Source organism: Ammospiza caudacuta, chromosome 3, assembly GCF_027887145.1.
Source record: "Ammospiza caudacuta isolate bAmmCau1 chromosome 3, bAmmCau1.pri, whole genome shotgun sequence".
Lineage (NCBI taxonomy): Eukaryota > Metazoa > Chordata > Aves > Passeriformes > Passerellidae > Ammospiza > Ammospiza caudacuta.
The window spans coordinates 2,097,936-2,117,189 of record NC_080595.1 but is presented as its reverse complement, the minus strand read 5'-3'; the positions used below and the strand labels follow the sequence as shown (position 1 = coordinate 2,117,189).

General features: G+C 46.7%; 2 protein-coding genes across 2 annotated transcripts; both read right to left on the bottom strand.

Moving 5' to 3' along the window:
• Positions 1-1,629: 1,629 nt before the first annotated feature.
• On the bottom strand, positions 1,630-10,292 carry FAM161A (FAM161 centrosomal protein A). The gene is made up of 8 exons (XM_058802555.1): positions 10,173-10,292; positions 8,859-9,106; positions 7,242-8,420; positions 6,628-6,795; positions 4,631-4,730; positions 4,058-4,209; positions 3,314-3,464; positions 1,630-3,157 (listed from the first exon to the last, which is right to left on the bottom strand). Exons 1-8 carry the CDS (start codon positions 10,290-10,292, stop codon positions 2,675-2,677), a joined length of 2,601 nt encoding a protein of 866 aa, XP_058658538.1. The 3' UTR covers positions 1,630-2,674.
• A 1,518-nt stretch (positions 10,293-11,810) lies between these two features.
• On the bottom strand, positions 11,811-17,771 carry CCT4 (chaperonin containing TCP1 subunit 4). The gene is made up of 14 exons (XM_058801975.1): positions 17,581-17,771; positions 17,107-17,159; positions 16,780-16,869; positions 16,082-16,190; positions 15,417-15,559; positions 15,027-15,148; positions 14,806-14,938; positions 14,338-14,477; positions 14,048-14,144; positions 13,633-13,743; positions 13,240-13,370; positions 12,925-13,159; positions 12,306-12,419; positions 11,811-12,024 (listed from the first exon to the last, which is right to left on the bottom strand). The coding sequence occupies exons 1-14, from the start codon at positions 17,696-17,698 to the stop codon at positions 12,007-12,009; spliced, it is 1,614 nt and encodes a 537-aa protein (XP_058657958.1). The 5' UTR covers positions 17,699-17,771; the 3' UTR covers positions 11,811-12,006.
• Positions 17,772-19,254: the final 1,483 nt, after the last annotated feature.

Genomic DNA, 19,254 nt, shown 5'->3' with positions numbered 1-19,254 from the left:
AACATAACCTGCTTGGTGTTGTGATAACCATGGGCAGGAGGGGATGGTTTCTAGATGAAGCAATATTGAAAATACAAGAAGTGCTTCAAAAAGCACAATATCCCAAACTTCTGGCTTTTTATGTCAGAATATAAATATAATTATTTATATAGATACACTATTCTTGCACTGCAAAATTATTTCATGCTACAGTTCACATACAAAATTACCCCCTTCTTCCCATGTGGTATTTTAAATCCTTTTTTTCAGATACACCTTCCTCATTTTCTTTGCAAATTTTTGAACATGTTCCTACTCTTGTGCTGTGGCCATTAATTAAAATATTAAAGACAGAATATTCAATAATCTGTGAGAAACTTTCCTATTCCTCTCCCTCCTGCTAGGTGGCTTCCCTGAAAGCATAACTCATCAGCATTTCTCCTCTAATGAGCCTTAAAATGCTTCTATCACATCACCTTTGGATTTTGATTTTCCTGTTGAACTTATTGGGGTTTTTTCTGTAAATACAGTTTTGGGGTTTTTTCCAGTGCTCTCATCCTATTAGTTATTCTGGATTCTCCAAATTTCAATCATCCTCCTTGCAAAAAGAAAAAAAAAGAAAAATAAGAGGTCAAATCATGGCTTGGTTTTTAGGCCAGACTATTTTTCATCTCCTGACAGGTGTACATGGCTCCTCTTTGTTTAAAATATTTTTTACTGCTGTACTTTGCTTTGTGAGGTTTAATTCACCCTGACCTGTGTGTCTCCATTTCTATTCTGTCATCTCTGATTTTTCTTTGCTTTTTAATTCCTTATTGGAATGTTTATCCCTTTATGTTTGTAATGCAATTTCTGAACAGCTTTTTTGACTTTAATCTCATTATCCTCCCTGCCTGAAAACTCTGCTGCTCCAAGTGATTTCCATAAGTGGTTCCTTTAGTACCTCAAGGTTTCTTCACCCATTCATGAGGACCTTGCTTTTCCTGCAAAGAGGTTGGTTTCTGTCAGATATTTTGCTAGCACTTTATATCCTAGAAATGCTTCCTGGAAATCTTGGGGAACCATCATCAATTGGATCTCCTTAGTCCACACAATTCTGTTTTTCTTTTCCAGAAATGCTAAAAAAACCTGAGGCATAACCTCCAAAATCTGTCCTAACCCTTCCTGGTTAAATCATGTTTATCATGTTCATTTATTCTGTTAGTATGAAGGTTTATATTTAAAATATTTAAAAATTCAGTGACAAACTCAATCTAAATTTTACACAGGTTCCCAACCCCTTCTAAAACCTTAAAAAAGGGTTGGTTTTGTTACTTTCTCTACATTCACAGGAATTGTAGTGGTATTTTCAATCCCTAGTTTAGCAGTTCAATAATTACATATTTGTTCTTTTAGAACACTTAGCTGAGAGCTGTCAAATCTTAGAAACAGATTTGACTTTTTTCCTTTGAAATCACTTCAAATAATCTGAGAAAAATAACATAATTTAGAGCTCCTCTGCCTTCTTTCAGAACAGGATTTGATTTCCTAAAGGGACAAGTACCCAAATTTGTGATTGGTAATTGTACCACTCCTCAGAGTTACAGAATACTGACAACCACAAGCAAACTTCCTTGTGAAGCAAGGATTAATAATTTCACAGATATTTTATTCAAGTTTTAAAAATGTTTCAAATTCACATTAGTTATGTTCACACTTTAAAAATAAATAAAAGTAAGAATGCTTAAAAAACTTCCAAACACAGAGAAAGTGTGTAACAAAACAAGGGGGAAAAAAGGATGACAGATTTTTTAGCAAGAAAGTCAGTAAGAGTAGGGGAAGGGAGTACTGATACAAGAAAAAAACAAATCCTAAACATTTTTGGAGAGTTTTTTGTGCATTAGCTGAAGTCCTGAGTAGCCAGTGTGTAAGAAGAGCTATTAAAGCACTCCCTTGCTCAGCTTCATACAACTGGAGCTCCCTGAGGTAAAAAGATTCCCCTTTTGCAGGGGTAAAATGGCAATTCCTGCTCCAAAACCTGCCCTGCCTTGGCTGGATTGGAGCCTCAGCAGTTACTCAGCACCCTGTAATTTATTATTAGATTATTGTGTAATTTATTATTAAACAGTGAGGCTGCAGCTCACTTTGGGAACACAGGTGCACCAATGTCACTGAAGAGTGCAACAAAGAGCAGTAATATAAAATAAATTATTTTCTTGGTGAAAAAGAGCAACTTGAGCTTTCTGACTGGAAAACAAACAGAATTCCTGCACTGGCAGGGCTCCTAAAATAAGAGGTACAAATTCACAGAATTTTGGATGTGTAGCAAAGCACCAAGTTTTCCTCTGGTGTGGGATACAATATTTCATAATATACCTTGATCTTTAGAGTGCCTGTTATCTGCCAAACTCAGGCAAATGTTTTCCTTGCTGCAATTGAGGATTCTACAAGAGACCAGAATTCCAAACCAGGGGTGGCTTTAAACATTTGCTTCAAGAATTTGAATTCTTTTGTTATTCTCTTCATCTGGAGCAGCTGTAAAAGGTAATGATGTAATAATTTCTTCCTCAAAGGAAAAGAGAACATAACCTGCTTGGTGTTGTGATAACCATGGGCAGGAGGGGATGGTTCCCAGAGGAAGCAATATTGAAAATACACAAAGTGCTTCAAAAAGCACAGCCAGCAGTGAGAGAGGCTCCTGAGCCCCAGCCCTTCCTCAGTGCCCTTCCTCATCACTGGCCTTCTCCTCAGAGTCATCACTCTCATACTCCTCATCCTCATACTGGAAAGCACCCTCAGCTTCAGGGTCAGACTGAGCTTCCTCTTCATGGGAGCCATCAGACCTGGGGCTGGACTCATCCTCCTCTTCCTCCTCCTCCTGGGAATGGCCATGGGATGGGCCTGCCTTGGCTTCCTCCTCCTCCTCTTCCTCCTCCTGGGAATGGCCATGGGATGGGCCTGCCTTGGCTTCCTCCTCCTCCTCTTCCTCCTCCTGGGAATGGCCATGGGATGGACCTGCCTTGGCTTCCTCCTCCTCCTCCTCCTCCTCCTGGGAATGGCCATGGGATGGGCCTGCCTTGGCTTCCTCCTCCTCCTCTTCCTCCTCCTGGGAATGGCCATGGGATGGGCCTGCCTTGGCTTCCTCCTCCTCCTCCTCCTCCTGGGAATGGCCATGGGATGGGCCTGCCTTGGCTTCCTCCTCCTCTTCCTCCTCCTGGGAATGGTCCAGAGATGGACCTGCTTCTGCTTCTTCCTCCTCCTCCTGGGAATGGCCAAGTGACAGGTCTGCCTTGCCTTCCTCCTCCTCCTCCTCCCCCTGGTCCCTGTGCTGGCTGGATCCAGGCCCAAGGCCAGCCCCATCCTCCAGGTCACTGCACTGCCCATCTGGGGTGGAGGTTTTGACACCTTTTCCCTTCTCCTCCTCCTCCCAGGACTGCTCAGAATGGGGACTGTCAGCAGCTGCTTCCTCCAAGAATTGAATTTTTCTCACTTTAACCTTGGTGATTCTGAAAAGACAATTTGCATGGGGGGTTTATTCTCTGGGAAGATGCTTTCCACCTTTATGGAACCCAGGCCAAAGCCTGGTAGCCCTGGCTGGGGTGGAGCTGGGGAAGGAAAAGAGAAGGCAGCACACAAGAGTCTCTTTTTATGCTGGAAAATAATTAAATAGTACTACTTTTATATTCCTTTTTTAAAAATTTATGCTTCCTTTTAAATCATAACACCCAATAGATATTAAAAACTATTTTTAATAAGTTTCACTTAAAAAAATCTAAAATTTAAAGGTAGTGACTTACAGCAACCTGCCAGAATTTTGGATGAAAGGAACAAACAAGGAATGTTTTTCTTCTTTTTTCCTTTGAAGTGCATTACATAACATAGCCAGTTTGGTTAAGCAGCTCTCCTCTGTTTTATGAAATACTATTTAATTCAGGAAAAACAATCAAAAATACACACTAATGCTAACATACCACATAGCCAAATAGTTCCCTGGAAAATACTGAAAATAATTTCAAAAACCCTTAAATCTACACATGGAAAATTTCCTAATTATTAGATACATAGTGGGTAAAAAGAAAAAGCTTTCAGTCATCTGTACCTTGCTCTGCCAGCAGTGGAGGTGAAATCCCCAGCAGTGGAGAAATGCAGAGATTTGGCTGCTCCTCCTTTCTTTGAAACAAACTCTGGGCAGATCCCCAGTGCTCTCAGCCTGTTTGAATAATACTTTTCTGCAGCTATTCTGGCATTTTTCTGTAGAAAAACCGTAATGGTTAAATGTTATCTAATGCATTAAATGATACTTTTATTTATATCAATCCTCTGATTCATTAATTGCTGCTGACAAGTGGAAATGATTGTTCACTGCAGGTAAGAATGGCAAAACAATACTTGAAAATTTTATCCCAGATTTTACTTTTCTGTAGCAGCAATGCTTGGTTGTGGTCAGGGTTACTCATGTTGGAACTGAACCAGACACATTTACAACAATTCTCTGTTCCCTGTGCAAGCACATTCCAAAAATTACTGATATTTACATGGAGATGGGGCAACAGAGATTGAAATGGAGAAACTCTGCCCTGAAAAGTGCTTTTGATGTATCTTCTAAAAATGTCAGAGCACAAATGTCTTATTCAGTATCAGTCAAAAATTAATAGTTCAGAAACAAGGCAACCTGAGTGACTCTTTCAAAAAGCAATGGCATTTGTTTCACTCTTTCTTCCATTTCTTGCAGTTCTTGCAAGTATTCCTGCCTTCTCTGCCTCTCATTGTTCCTAAGGGGAGCAGAGCACAAGAGAAATCATTATTAATTTATAGTACAAGGAGTCATTTTCTACAGCAGTTAAATTGCTCATAACAAATTAAATGTTGTCATACTTCAAGATACATTAGAGGTACTGAACAACTCATCTCTGAAGGAGTCACTTTGGCTAGGCAGAGGCAGGTCCTGGCTAGGGGACTTAAATAGAGGCTGAGGTTGGATTCTAGGTATAAAAATTTGGATAGTTAGGGTTTTTTACATGCTGATTTCATACAGATCTTCCAGTTGTTGTAAGCAAAGTTAAACAGAATCCACCACAGGAAATTAAGAGCATTAAATAAAGACCAGTACTTTTCAAGTCTGAAGGTGAGAATCTTGCTACTTCAGCAGCTGATCACCCAAGAGGGGTGGCCATGTCCTGGATCATGGAACACCTTTTACCTGAGTTGGTTTGTCAGGGGCCAGCGAGTAGAGCAGGACAATGAAACTGTTGATTCCTAACTGAAATGATCTCTGGGATCACAGGGAGCACTGGATAATCCAGGAGGAATGGGCTGTAACCCTTCCTCATTCTGGGACAGGCAGCTCTGGGATGTGCCTCTGAGCTGGGCACAGGGGGCCCTTTACACCTCTGCTCCCTCCAGCCTCCCCCCCGGCCATCTCTGAACTCCTCACCATGCTGGAAGTGAACTTCCATTCCTTGCTCTGAATGTCTGTCTGCCTGTCTGCCTCTGACAGACAGTGTGACACATTCCAGCTGGGCTGCAATGAGCACTATCAGCTTCAGCAGCTGCACCAGGGAGTGACCTTGCTTTGCAACAGCAGCATTTCACTCTCCTGCCATCTGATTAAGCTGAACAGTGCAGTGTGAAATCTGCTGTTGAACAAACCCAAACCACATCTACAATCACTGTGCCTCTTCATTCCCTGTCCCAGAGTCAGCAGATCATGAGGACACTCAGATTATAAAGCTCCTGTTATTAACAGTGTGCCAGCTTACTGGAAATTGGGATTTGTGCTTGAATCCTGCCCAGGCATGAAGCAAGAGGGGCAGAGCAGTCAGTGCCTCAGCATCCCCACATAACAGCACCACCGAGCCAGGCCAGATCACAAACCCCACTAAAGACCTGTTCAGACAGGATTTATTTTTCTTAGGATTAGAAAAGCAGAAAGGGTTAAATTAGCCCCAAACACGAGGGCAAGCAGCAGTCATGGGGTTGGGGCTGTGTCAGAGCTGGAGCCATCTGGAGTGGCAGCTTACAGCACTCCAGGAAGGCCTCGTGTTCTTCTCTGCGTGACACACAGAGAGTCTGTGCACTGCATCTCTACTCCAGGGAACCCGGGATCCCAGTCCTGAGCACCAGCAGCTTCCTCACTCACTGCTGTTACACTGGGAAGTTAAAATATTCCTGCTTTTATTTCCCTCTTCAGTGGGGACCTGCTGGGACAAAGAGGTGAATGGTGAAATGTTTCCTGCTGCACCAAAGTTGTACCAACACCAGTGCAGTATCCAGCTCTGCAAGGATATTCTGTATCCACACTGTCCCCTTTCCCTTTGATTTTTACAACCTTTTCCTCTTTAGTTGACACATCAATGGAGAAAACACAGGACTCTCCCGTTATTGAGTCTATAATAATCTAATATGGAAAATATATATATTTCTATATGCTATATATTTCTATACTCTGAGTTCAGTATAGGTTGGCATCAGTTTCTCAGCTGAAATGCTAAATTTGAACACTTTTTAATCAGCTGCTTGCACCATGTTTAATTTACCACATGTAAGTATCTAAACTTAGACTATGCTATTTTTTTACACACTGTATGTTTAACATACACTGCAATCCCAAACCTCTCCTTCTCATTGTTGAATGAGCTGTTTGGGATTCAGGGGAATGCAACAAAATACCTGAATGTTTTTAATCTGGGTTTAGACATCTGAGCTAGGCTCTGATGTGGGTCATTGGCCTCAGCCCGAGCCATCACAATTTTCTGGAATTTTTTCGTTCTTTGTTTCTGCTTGTTTCTGTTCCTTTTTTGTTGTTCTTCCAGCTTTCTCTTTTCCTCAAGGGAATTCCTGGTGGGGAAAATAAACTAAGGCTGAATTCAGTTTAAACCTAGAGCAAGACTTCAAAGGAAGCTTTGGCAAAGATGATTCCAAAGAGAACAACAGGGTGAAAACAGGGTTGCTATGAGAGGACACACAATGTATGTGCTATTTCAAGGCATTCGGGACATCCTGGGAAATCAGAGTGATTTGTCTTCTTCTTAGGGACATGCTGACAAAAATGCACTAGTGTTCCTTTAACAATAATAAACACTAATGAAATCCTATATTAAAATATTTTAAAATTTATAAGCCCTTATGTTAACAAATTAAATCCTATATTCACTATATGCAAGAATTAACTATATATGTAGAAACACCAAAAATAACCCCAAATAAAATATCAAATATATACTAATAATAATAATAAAAAAAATTTCAAACATATATGAAGTAGAGCATCTCCAAGCAGTCACCTCAGGGCTTGCAGCCGTCGTCTGGTGGATTCTGTGGTTCTGGGAGGTTTGGATTTTCCCTCTCCCAGATGAGGCTTTGCCCCTGACTGAGGCTTCCTTCTTGGAGAGGCAAATGGCCACCGAGTTTCCTTCAATTTCTCCTCATCCTCTTGCATGTCCTTCAAGATCTTGTCCTTTTTTGAAGGGATGTAAGAAGTACAAAGGTCAAAAGGCTCACAGACCGTGAGGGGTTTCACTTTTTTTTGTTGCAGGAGGCGTTTCTGGAATTTCTCATGTAGGAGTTCAAAATCGGGAACGCTCGATTTGATCCTGACCTTTTGCTCCATTTGCTTTGGCTCAGTGCTCCTGTGTTTCTTCCTTTTGTTGGTCCCTTTTAAGGCCAGTCTGCTGTTGGGTACGGATGAATTTCGCAGCAGCTCCTCAGCTCTCATCCTGATCCTGATTTCCCTGCAGAGCTCCTCCTCCTTCACCTTGTCATGGAAATCTGCACTATAAACACACTTGGGGACTGGTTTCGCTCTGAACACTTTGATTTTATTTTCAGGTGGGGAAAGGTCTTTTAACTGCATTTTCCTGGCTTCACGCCTTTGCCTCTCTCGGTCAATGAACTTGAAGGGTTTTTGTGTGGCCAGGAGCTGGAGCCTGCTCCTCTCCCTCACCGACCTCCTGCGCTCCTCGCTGCGCCGCACGATGTCCTGGTACAGCGGCAGGAACACGGCGGCGGGCACGGGGTTGGCTCGGAACTTCTTCTGACACTCTGCCTCCTCCTCCAGCTGCTTCTTCAGCAGGTGGTTTTCCAGCTCAATCTGTGACTTGGATTTGACGTTCTGCTCTTTCTTCTGAGCTTCTCTGATGGTCATCTGGAAGGGCTTGGGCACGGTGACTCTGGGGGACCATGCTTTCTCTTTCTCTTTCTTGTGCACTTTCCTGCAGGCTGGTGAGCTGGGCAGGCTGTGCTTGGCACGGGAGATGTAGTCTTCCAGGCAGAACCCATCCCACATTTTTTCAATCTGCTGTTTAGCAAATGAGGATGATCCAGCTTTGCTGCCATTCTCCTCAAACACTAATTCTTCATCAGATGCGTCCGATGCGCTTGGGCCCGAGGGATCGCTCAAGTCTGAGTCTGAAAAGGATTTGTGCAGGTTAAGAGGCTGATAGGAACTCTTGTCCCAAGTTGGCCTTGAAAATAAAGGGGGGAAAGAAAACAACCTTGGTTTAAGCCAGTCCAACATTGATGCAAAGCTGGTGACTTCCACTCTAAGCAATCATCACTAGAACGAAAAATGAGTGCCTAAGGGAGAGGGAAGGGAAAGGAGCAGCACTCAGAGCAGATCCTGGTTCTAGTGCTGGTCACCAAGTCAGCACTTCCTGACACCTGGGAAAGGCCCTGTGCTTTCCTAAATGTGCTGCCCAACCCCTGCTGCACAGCCACCTCTAAACCTCACGGACCACTAGCAACATGACAGCGTTTCTGTCACAAAAACTGACTTTTCTCTGATTATCTGGTTATGAGAGGTGGGGAATGGAACACGTTCCAGCCCAGAAACACACCCTGCTGTTTTACAGCTGCCTGCAAAGCATTTGGGAATCTTCAGCTAAAAGTGCCCCCAAACTTACCTACAGCACTTTGGAGAGGTGTCATTTCTCTTATCCAGGGCTTGTATTCCTTTTAAATACAGCTTGTTCTGATACATACTTTCCAGTTTTGCCATGGTCTCCATGTGGGCATTCTTCAACTCTTCCAGCTTTAAGTAATACTCTTGATTTGAATTGTACATTTTGGAAAAGTCTATCCATTTGTCACAGTCTCTCTTTGGAGGGGAGGCCTGCTCTCTGTTGGTATTTGAATCCAAGTCAAAGCCATCCTAGAAGAGATGTTTTTAAATTTTTTCTGCTGGAAGGAAGGGGAACAAGGTTCTTAATATTGCTTTCTCCTAATTAAGTCTAAGGAATGGTAAAGTAACACAAATAGAGATACCTGTATACAAATGTTAATGTAGAAGTACATAGAATAATCTTATTGCATATTAATTTATATCCTAAGGGTCCTATTTAAAGTCTGTAAAAATTCCCAAGTCTGCCCTGTAATCAATATGTTTATAAGAGGAAATATGATCAAAAGGACTTACCAAAAGAAAAAAATTAACTATTTTGTAAAGTGTAGTTCTTCCTTGATTGCTATGCAGCTCTAAAAATGCCTTTATTTACAAGCAAACAGAACCTTCTCTGCCTCCTAGTTCCATAACGACTCTAAAAATAAGTCAGTAGAGATGCGGTGCATAAATATTTATGCCATTTCTATAACTTACTGTGAAATGACAGGAATTCTGCACAGCTTATATTTCCAGTACTATTTGTCAGCTTGCAGCTGTGTGCAGTTAACATTCTTTAAGCATTTTTAAAGCTTACACAAGTCAGAGAAGTTATTGAAACCAGGTTAGCAGGAAGCATCACAAAAGCTTCATTTTGTTCTAAGCAAAAAAATAAAGTCATCAGCCAGTTTCTTTATAAATATAATTAGAGTATTACTTTTCAACTCAGGGGTATTTTAATAAGCTCTGACATTCCAACAAAAAAAGAAAAAAAAGAAAAAAAAAAGAAAAAATATTTTTTATGTTTTGTCACGTTATCACTGCAAAAATCCTGAAGCGTTGGGATCCAGCGCCCCGCACCTCCCGGACCCGGCGTGTTCAAAGCCCGCTCGTCTCCTCGCCCCGCGGAGCGGCCCCAGCCCTTCCCAGGGAGAGCGGGGCAGGGCAGGCAGCGCCTCCATCTGCTCCGCGAGCGCATTAAGGGATCGGCGCTGCCGCGCCCGGGCCATCTGCCAGGCGTCCCCCGCCCGCGTCTGTGCGTCCGTGTCCGTGTGTCCCCCGTGCCCGGGGGGCAGCGCCGAGCCCCGTGCGCGGAGCGGGACCGGGGAACCCGCGGTACCTGCGCGGCGGCGGGCGGCGGGCCCCGCTCGTAGAGCGCGGCGGGGGCCCGTGTGCGCGGGTCGAGCGGCGTGCGGAGGCAGGCGGCGGCCAGGCGGGCGGCCCGGTGCGCGTCCTCCATGCCGGCGGCGGCTCCGAGCGCTGCGCTCCGCCCCGCGGGGGCGGCCCCGGGCCGGGCGGGCCGCGGTAACGCCCGCAACGAGCGCCGCAGGGCTGCGCTCCGCCCGCCGCCGCTGCCCGTGCGGAGCTTTAGCTGGTTTCTCGCAGGATTTTAGTGGGAACCCCCAATTGTCGCTGGCGAGCCCGCGGGTTTTGCGCCCTGAAGTTACTAAGCTTTTTCCGGTTTGATATTTGTACTTCAGGTAAGCAATATGAGGGTAAGGCTAAACCAGGAAAAGCAGGAGCATTCTGTCCTAGGAATATTCTATCTGCAACCAGGATATGCAGGAATACTCTGTCCTAGAAATATTCTATCCTAAACCAGGATAAACATGAGTATTCTGCCCTAGGAATGTTCTATCCTAAACCAGGAGGAGCAGGAGCATTCTGTCCTAGGAATGTTCTGTCCTAAACCAGGAGGAGCAGAAGCATTCTGTCCTAGGAGTATTTTATCCTAAACCAGGATAAACATGAGTATTCTGCCCTAGGAATATTCTATCCTAAACCAGGAACATTCTGCCCTAGGAATATTCTATCCTGAACCAGGAACATTCTGCCCTAGGAATGTCCTATCCTCTATCAGGACAAGCAGGAACATTCTTCCTCTACAAAGAGGAATGAATGCTGCATGGACCTGTTTAATGTAGTGAAATTACAAATACTTTTTGTGGTAAAATCACACACAATTGTTGCTGGAATTCTTGTCAAGAATCATAATGGGGGATGAAAGCTTTAATCATAGTACCTGAACTAAGATCATTGTTGGATGTTACCTGTGGGGTAAGGCACTATTTGCAATTTTAAACATGCAATGAATAATTAATGCAGAGCATTAATGCCTAAATTGATTGTCTAATTTATTAATTAGTAGTTGAGCTATTCTGTTTGTTCTACTTGGTAAGTCATAACAGCAGGTCAACACCATGCTCCAACCAATCATTAGTGGAAATGAGAGAAGAAATGGAAGAAACACTCTCCTTTAAACATTAAAAGGAATCAGGTTGTTTCAATATAGCAATAATGACAATGAAAGTGTTAATTTAGAATGTAAGGCTAAGAATTAGAAGTTGGAAATCTGATTTGCATTACTATATAGCAGGGTACTTTTGACTTCTCAGCAGCTTTGGGAAAGGCAGTTATTCTGGGGGCAGGGGGAGGCAGGGCTGTGAAGAACACCCTGCAGGGCTCTGGATCATGGGATGGCAGCAGGAATCGCTGCAGAGCTCAGGAGAGCCAGGAATGGGAGGGGCTCCCACTGCACAGATCCTCCCAGAGGCACCACTGAGGGCAGCACCACCACTGCCTCAGGGAAGGCTTTGGGAGAGGCAGCTCTAAGCCAGCTCAGTGTTACTGGAGAGCACTTCAAGGGTGTTTTTAGAATATATCACAAGAGGTGATCGGTCACCTTAAATGTTTTAGTCTAAAGAGGAGCGGAGAAAAGCAAATGTAACCAAACCCAACAAAATTATACAGCAAAGAGTCAGGTAGACTACTGCATGTTTATTGATAAAACAGCATTTTCTTTCTGAAAACCAACTGTTACTTAAGTTAAACCTGATCAAAGTACGTCAGTCTTGGTGGAGTTTAAGACAATTCCCACAGGCGCTTTTGGTGAGCAGTCCAAATTCCAGCTACAGGGCAGGAGCTCGAGGCCTTGGTCCCCACCTGTGCTCAGCTTATCCTCGAGTGTTCACCTGCAGGGAGGACACACAGTCAGGCAGAAGCACAGGACACATCACAATTCCTCCTTTGATAAAGATCCTGGCCTTTTAGTGACTCTAATGCCTTGCTTTATGATGCAGTATTTATAATTCATTAGCTGCACTTATTAAAAGGCTGAATGGTCTTAAGCAGCAGCACACAAACTGAGAATACTCTGCACAGTAACTGCATTTTGAAGCACAGCAGGTGAATGACAAGGTGCTGGTGCTTGTGAAGGAAGGATAACCCAGACCAGGATGCCAACACCACTCACCACATCATCAATCTTGAGAATGCTGCGCACGGTCTCTGTGGCGAGGGTCAGGGCACTCAGGGACACCAGCAGGGGCTGCACCACCAGCTCCTCCAGGATGTTGGAAATGCCACCCTAGGGGAACAAGGAGCCTTCACTTTGTGCAAGACACACTACAGGCACATTTAGCACCAGAATTCTGAGGGCAATCAACTCCTGGACTATCACAGGGCTTTCACTTGCAACAGGGGCATTACAGCACACATCTTCTCTCCCCAGGTACTTGATGTACCCAGTCAAAATTAGCCAATAAAAAAGGTCAACAGTGCCAGCTGAGAAAAAGCTCTGGTGCTACTCCCAACTTATGACCACCCTCCACTGCATTTCCTACTGATGGACCATTCTAAATGGATCTTTGGTTGTAGCTGAAACGCTTTTGTGGAGATGTGAGATGTTTCTTGTTGTGTGCATAAAGCATTTAATATGTGCTATTATCAATGCTCAGGGTGAGCTCCTGAGAGAACAAACTGTCATTTCCCTCTAATTTTAGGGAGGCTACCACCTTGCCCTCTCCCTAGTCCAACCCTTAGGAGGTTAAGCATGTCCCCTGTAACACCCAGGTACTCCAACCCCTCATTACCTTCCTGACGTTTATGCCAGCAGTTTTCTCTCCCTGGGCATGTCTGTTTCGCAGCTCCGTTACCGTGGAGATGGGGTTGAGCCCCGCGTTCTCAGCCAGGGTGGAGGGAATGACCTCGAGCGCGTCCCCGTAGGCACGGACGCAGTAGGAGTCCATCCCCTTCAGCGTCCGCGCGTACTCGTTCAGCCGCAGCGCCAGCTCGATCTCCGGGGCTCCCCCGCCAGCAATCAGAGCCCTGGGGCACAGGATGCCCATTAACCTCACCTCACACACAGCCAGGCTCCAGGAGTTACAATAACCCAGGTGAGACGTTACCTTTTCTTCACCAAGCACCTTATGACGCACAGGGCATCGTGAATGGAGCGCTCGGCTTCCTCCAGCACCAGTTTGTTGGAGCCGCGGACCACGATGCTCACGGTTTTCCCAGGGTTTGTGCAGCCTGTGATCTGAAACATAAACCCAAATACTGACACTGGGGAGCAAATAAAAGCTTGGGACAACAAGACATTGCCGTTGGCACTTTCAAATCCTGTAACAGCACTGATGTCAGGCCAAGCAAAACCACTGCACCACCGAAGCTGGTCGCTACTCAGAGCTTAGAAACAGGTACTTAAATGTAATAAATTCCACAGTAAAAACGTCAAAGCCACCAGTTATTAAAATAACAGACAGATGTTAAGTAGGATTGACATTTTGTCCCTCATTCACCTTTATTAGTTTCCCAGAACCGTTCAAGTTGACCTCCTCTGCCAGCTCAGCAGAGCCCAGCATGTCAGGGGTGAACTGGTCAATGTGAGCCACAGGCTTAGTTCCAATTGTCTGAAAAAATAATGGGAAAAAAATTAATCCAGAGGCTGACTGCAGAGTCAGCAAGTACACTGCATGTTGGTCTTCTGCACAGGACAGTAAAATGCAGAAGGGACTGTAGCTTTTTGTCCTGAATCCTTCTACAGAAGTGTGACTGCTCAGCAGAGCACAAAATGTTTTTTAGGGCAATGTCTGCTCTTGCATTATAGTCAAAACATGAAACTTGTGAACATGTCATAATAAATTGGCCCTGGCTGGGCAGTTAGTATTGGGGTAGATTTTAAACACTGCTGCTCATTTATATGAGCCACCTTACCTTACATATAAACTCAATGTCCTCTCTTTCAATGTCTTTAACCACCATGATCTTAACTTTGTTCAGAAAATGGAGGGCCAGGTCACTGAGAGCATCCCTGAAAACGAGAGGGAAGGAGTCAGGTCCCAGTGCTCAAACTCTTCAGAGCACAAAGTGAGGATGCCATCAAACTCAAAATACAGACAGTGCTGCTGCTTTCTACAGGCACAGCCACTGCTACTCTGCCAAGTGTGCCTGTGTTTGGCCTCAGTTTTCCACACAATTCCAACTGTGCCTGGGCATTAACGTACCTCAGGATGGACTTCTGAATGAGCAGCACATTGCAGCCAGCCTTCTTGATCTGCTTCACCAGGTTCAGGATGTAGGCTCTCTCCTCACGCAGCACTCTGTCCATTTGAGCATAATCAGAAACAACAATCTGGTTGTCCATCTGTTTCAAATTAAAAAGAGAAAAGCAAGTGTCAAAATGTGTGTAAAATGCTGTAATTCTAAACAAATAAGCATAACAGCAAAATGCTATTAGAGACACTTCAGGTAACACTGAAGTTTAAGCAATTTTAAACGTAATTTAAACATGATTTATAATTTAAACAATTTTTTTATACCAACTGTAATGTCTTTTAGGACCCAGCAGCCCATCAGTCTAGCTGTGGCACAGACTTGACACCACAGCATCTTAAAAAAAAACATTTGTTATTCTCTTTGCTTGTGCCAAGTCCTAGAGGATGAGGATTTGCTCTAGCCACAGTCTGACTTACATCTGTCTTTGGAGCAGACAAGCAGAACTGAATGAGGCCAATTTTGGCTTTTTCCACTCTGGTTACTCCGGTGTTTGCCACCTTCTGAGTCAGGACGAGTCCCTCAACCAGTTCACAATCATCAATGGTGCCCCTGGAAACAAACAGAAGCCATCACTGCAGCACTCTGGGAAACTGAGGTCACAGAGACAAAATCTGTCTAAGTACAAATTGTTTCTTACCCCAGCTTCTTAACAATTTTAATATCTCTGAGGTCCACACTATTGGCTGTAGATGGGTCAATCACCTTCATCACTGCATCCACACTCATTGGAGAAAGTAAACTGGAATACTGACACACAACCTAAGGGATTCAATGGTACAGAAACCATGGTGAGAGGCTTCACACTGATGAACAGCACTTTCACAACAATATTGTTGTTGTGTTTCAGTATTTGATGCCAGAGTTTTGCAGGAAAAGATGTCTCAACAAGGAATCTCCTTCATGGCTGCTCCATGGCAGGGACAGATGAGTGATTCCAAGGGAACCCACCCCAGGGATGTGCAGAACATGGAACTGCTCTTTCTTAGGGCCTGGCTGGGCTGGAGCTGCCAGGGCAGGGCAGCTGTACCTTGGAGTTGAGGGAGGTGGTGGCACTGTTCAGCAGGGTCTCCCTGTCACTGAGCTCCACGGGCTGGGCCATGTTGGTCAGCACCTCAATCCCTTTGTCCAGAGCCTTCTGGAATGACTCCGAGATGATGGTGGGGTGAATTCCTGTGCAGAGAATAACACAGGCCTGTTAGACACTCCACCCTTCCCAACACAGGTCTTTTTGGTTTTTCTTCCCCATCTCTTTCCATTCTAAACCTCAAGGTGCTCAGGTCAGAATGAACTGAAGCATTTCAGCAGAATGTTCTTCAGCAATGTATGACCTCCCCTATTATTTGCTGCCATTAAACCTGGGGGGAAAAGCTGTAACATTCTAAGGGATTTGTCTTTACAGACAAGTCCCTGCAATCCCTGACATCCCAGAAACACTTTCTCCAAGTTCTCTTGCCATTCCCAAAGCTGCTGCTGTTCAGCTGAAGCCTGAGAGGAGGCTGACACTGATTAAACTGCAGATTTTCAAAAACTGCTTTTCCAGCCCTGTATGGAACTCCCCAATTTCTCTGGATGTGGGATCCACCCTTCACCCTTCCAACTGATTACAGCTACCCTAAGCTCCATCCCACACGTGCAAAAGGACAAAGTGACTGCAGTACCCACAGTCCCTGCATGCTACATGAATTTATTTACCTTTCTGAAGGAGTCTGGAACAGGCATCCAAGAGAGCTCCAGCAATGACCACAACAGAGGTGGTGCCATCACCAGCTTCAATGTCTTGTGCTTTTGACAGCTCTACTAACTAAAGGAAAAATTATAGCAAAAAAAAAAAAAAAAAAAAAAAAGAGAGAGCTGTTTACCCATACCCAGACACTTCTCTGGCCAAAATACAGCTGGGGACAGTGATTCACTTCCAGAAGCAGAGCTTTTTTTCCCAAATTTTAAACTGAACACACCTATCTAACAGGTTTGCTTTTTCCTTCCTGGAGGAGGGTCACAGGAACCTCAGCTCCAACCACAACCAAATCCATGAACACTGAACATCTCAAAGGACCAGCTACTGTATCCTCAGACCACCTGGTCATACCTTCACTCATTCCCTTCTGTCCTAATGGTTTGGGATATGAGTTTTACCTTCTCAAACGATACATGAACGTTTGAGCCACGTTTTCTTAACATTCTTTTTTAAATTTTCATTTTTCTTATGTTTTAAAACATACAGAAGGACTGTGCATAAGGCACATGGGTAATAAATAATGGTTTGTGACTCTTAAGCACAAGCCACAGTCAAAACAAATGTTCCTGGAGCACAAGGCACAAAATCTCCTGCTCTGTCACCATCCTGGGTAATGCTCCTCAAATCCACACAAGATGGAAAAGAATCCACTCACCATTTTGGCTGCAGGGTGCAGAACCTGCATCTGTTTCAGGATGGTGGCACCATCGTTGGTGATTGTCACATCTCCCTTAGCATCCTGAATCTGGGAATAAAGGGCAGGAACACAGCTCTGATCAGCAGCTGCAAGACTGTCATTTGAGCCTCGAAATAATTTTAAACATTGTTTTCAAAACCAAGATGTCCATTCAGTTCCCACTTTCCCTTAAAATACCTGGAACGTGGGAAAGAATTGAGGCAAAAGGAGGCATCATCTAAAAGCCATGTTGAATTTACAGTATCTCCAGTAAGCTGTTTTGATAATTTAAAACAAAAAGTTTACCATTTTATCCATTCCCTTTGGTCCAAGGCTCGTTCTAATAGCATCGGCAACAGCTGGGAAGAGAAGAAAACGTTTCCAAGCTGATTTCAAGCACTTACAAACGCTCCATCAATCAAACATCTTTTCTAAACAGAAAATCCCTGTCCCTTGAAAGCCCCCAGGCAGAGTAAAGGGTCCCAAGGAGCGGAACGATGGAAAAGGCTGCAGTCTCAGGCCTGATTTCCACAGTTCTTTGTTTTTAAACCATTTTTATCGGGCCCCTTGTCTGCAGCCATTTTAGCTCTGGGCACTCACAAAGGAGCAGAACGGGGCTCGTGTCAGCGCCCAGGGCCGCATCCCGGCCCTCACACCCAGGCAACGCCCGCTCGCAGCCCGGCCACGGCCCGGCCGGTGCCAGCCCCGGGGCTCCATCGCCCCCCGCCCCAATCGCGAACCACGCGGGGCCGGGCCCGGCTCCCCCCGCGGCCGCCGCACCTTTGCCGGCGGCGATGTTGCTGAAGCGGATCTGGGCGGGCTTGTCGCGGTCCTGGTAGGCGCCCTTGGCCTTGCCGCCGGCCCCGGCGGGGGCTCTGTGGGCCGCGCTCTCGGGCATGGCCGGGCCGGAGCGGGACGGGAGCGGGCCGGGATGCTTCCAGAACGGGGCCTTCCGCCGCGCGTCACGCCGGGCTGCCCGCCGCGCGCCTGCGCGCTGCTGCCCCGCCCAGCGAAACGCCCCCTTCCACCCGCCTGCCGGCGAACGGCGCGGACGCCTATAAGAGGAGACGCGCGCCGGCTCAGGGGCTTAGGGGAGGTTTTCCCGCCTGGCTGGGCCGGGCCGGGCTCGTCTCGCGCTGTGCTCGTGACCGCGGGGGGGCGCCAGGGCGCGGCCGGGGGGGACCCCCTCAGCCCTCAGGGAGCCGGAGCTGAGGGAGAGATGGGTCTCACAGCACAGGGAATGCCGCCCTCAGCCCTCAGGGAGCCGGAGCTGAGGGAGAGATGGGTCTCACAGCACAGGGAATGCCGCTCTCAGCCCTGAGGGAGCCGGGAGCTGAGGGAGGGATGGGTCTCACAGCACAGGGAATGCCGCTCTCAGCCCTGAGGGAGCCGGGAGCTGAGGGAGAGATGGGTCTCACAGCACAGGGAATGCCGCTCTCAGCCCTGAGGGAGCCGGGAGCTGAGGGAGGGATGGGTCTCACAGCACAGGGAATGCCGCTCTCAGCCCTGAGGGAGCCGGGAGCTGAGGGAGGGATGGGTCTCACAGCACAGGGAATGCCGCTCTCAGCCCTGAGGGAGCCGGAGCTGAGGGAGAGATGGGTCTCACAGCACAGGGAATGCCGCTCTCAGCCCTCAGGGAGCCGGAGCTGAGGGAGCGATGGAGCGGGACGGGGCTCACAGCCCAGGGAATGCCGCCCTCAACCTTGAGGGAGCCGGGACCTGAGGGAAGGATGGGGGTCACAGCCCGGGGAATGCCGCCCTCAGGGAGCCGGAGCTGGAGCTGCAGCTGAGGGAGGGATGGGTCTCACAGCACAGGGAATGCCACCCTCAGCCCTGAGGGGAGGGATGGAGCGGAATGGGGCTCACAGCCCGGGGAATGTCGCTGTCATCCCTCAGGGAGCCGAGAACTGAGGTCGGGATGGAGCGGCATGGGGCTCATAGCCCAGAGAATCTCACAGCCCCAGGAATGCCGCCATCCTCCCTCAGCGAGCCGAAGGATGGAGGGTGCGGGGTGGGGCTCACAACCCGGGGGTTCCCGCCCTCAGTCCTGAGGGAGCCGGGAGATGAGGGAAGTGTAGTGTGGGATGGGCCTCACAGCCCGGGGAATGCCGCCCTCAGCCCTCAGGGAGCCGGAGCTGAGGGAGGGATGGAGCAGGATGAGGATCACAGCCCGGGGAATGCCGCCCTCAGCCCTCAGGGAGCCGGGAACAGAGGGAGGGATAGTGCGGGATGGGGCTCACAGCCCGGGGGTTCCCGCCCTCAGCCCTGAGAGAGCCGGGAACTGACGGAGGGATGGAGCGGGATGGGGTTCATAACGCCGGGAATGCCGCCCTGAGGGAGGGATGGTTTGACTCCTCGCCCGGCAGCCCCAGCCTTTCCCTTTTATAAATCTCGGTGTGGCACCTTGCAGCTTTTTCCTCCTTAGCTCAGGACCTGCTGTGCCATCCCACCTGT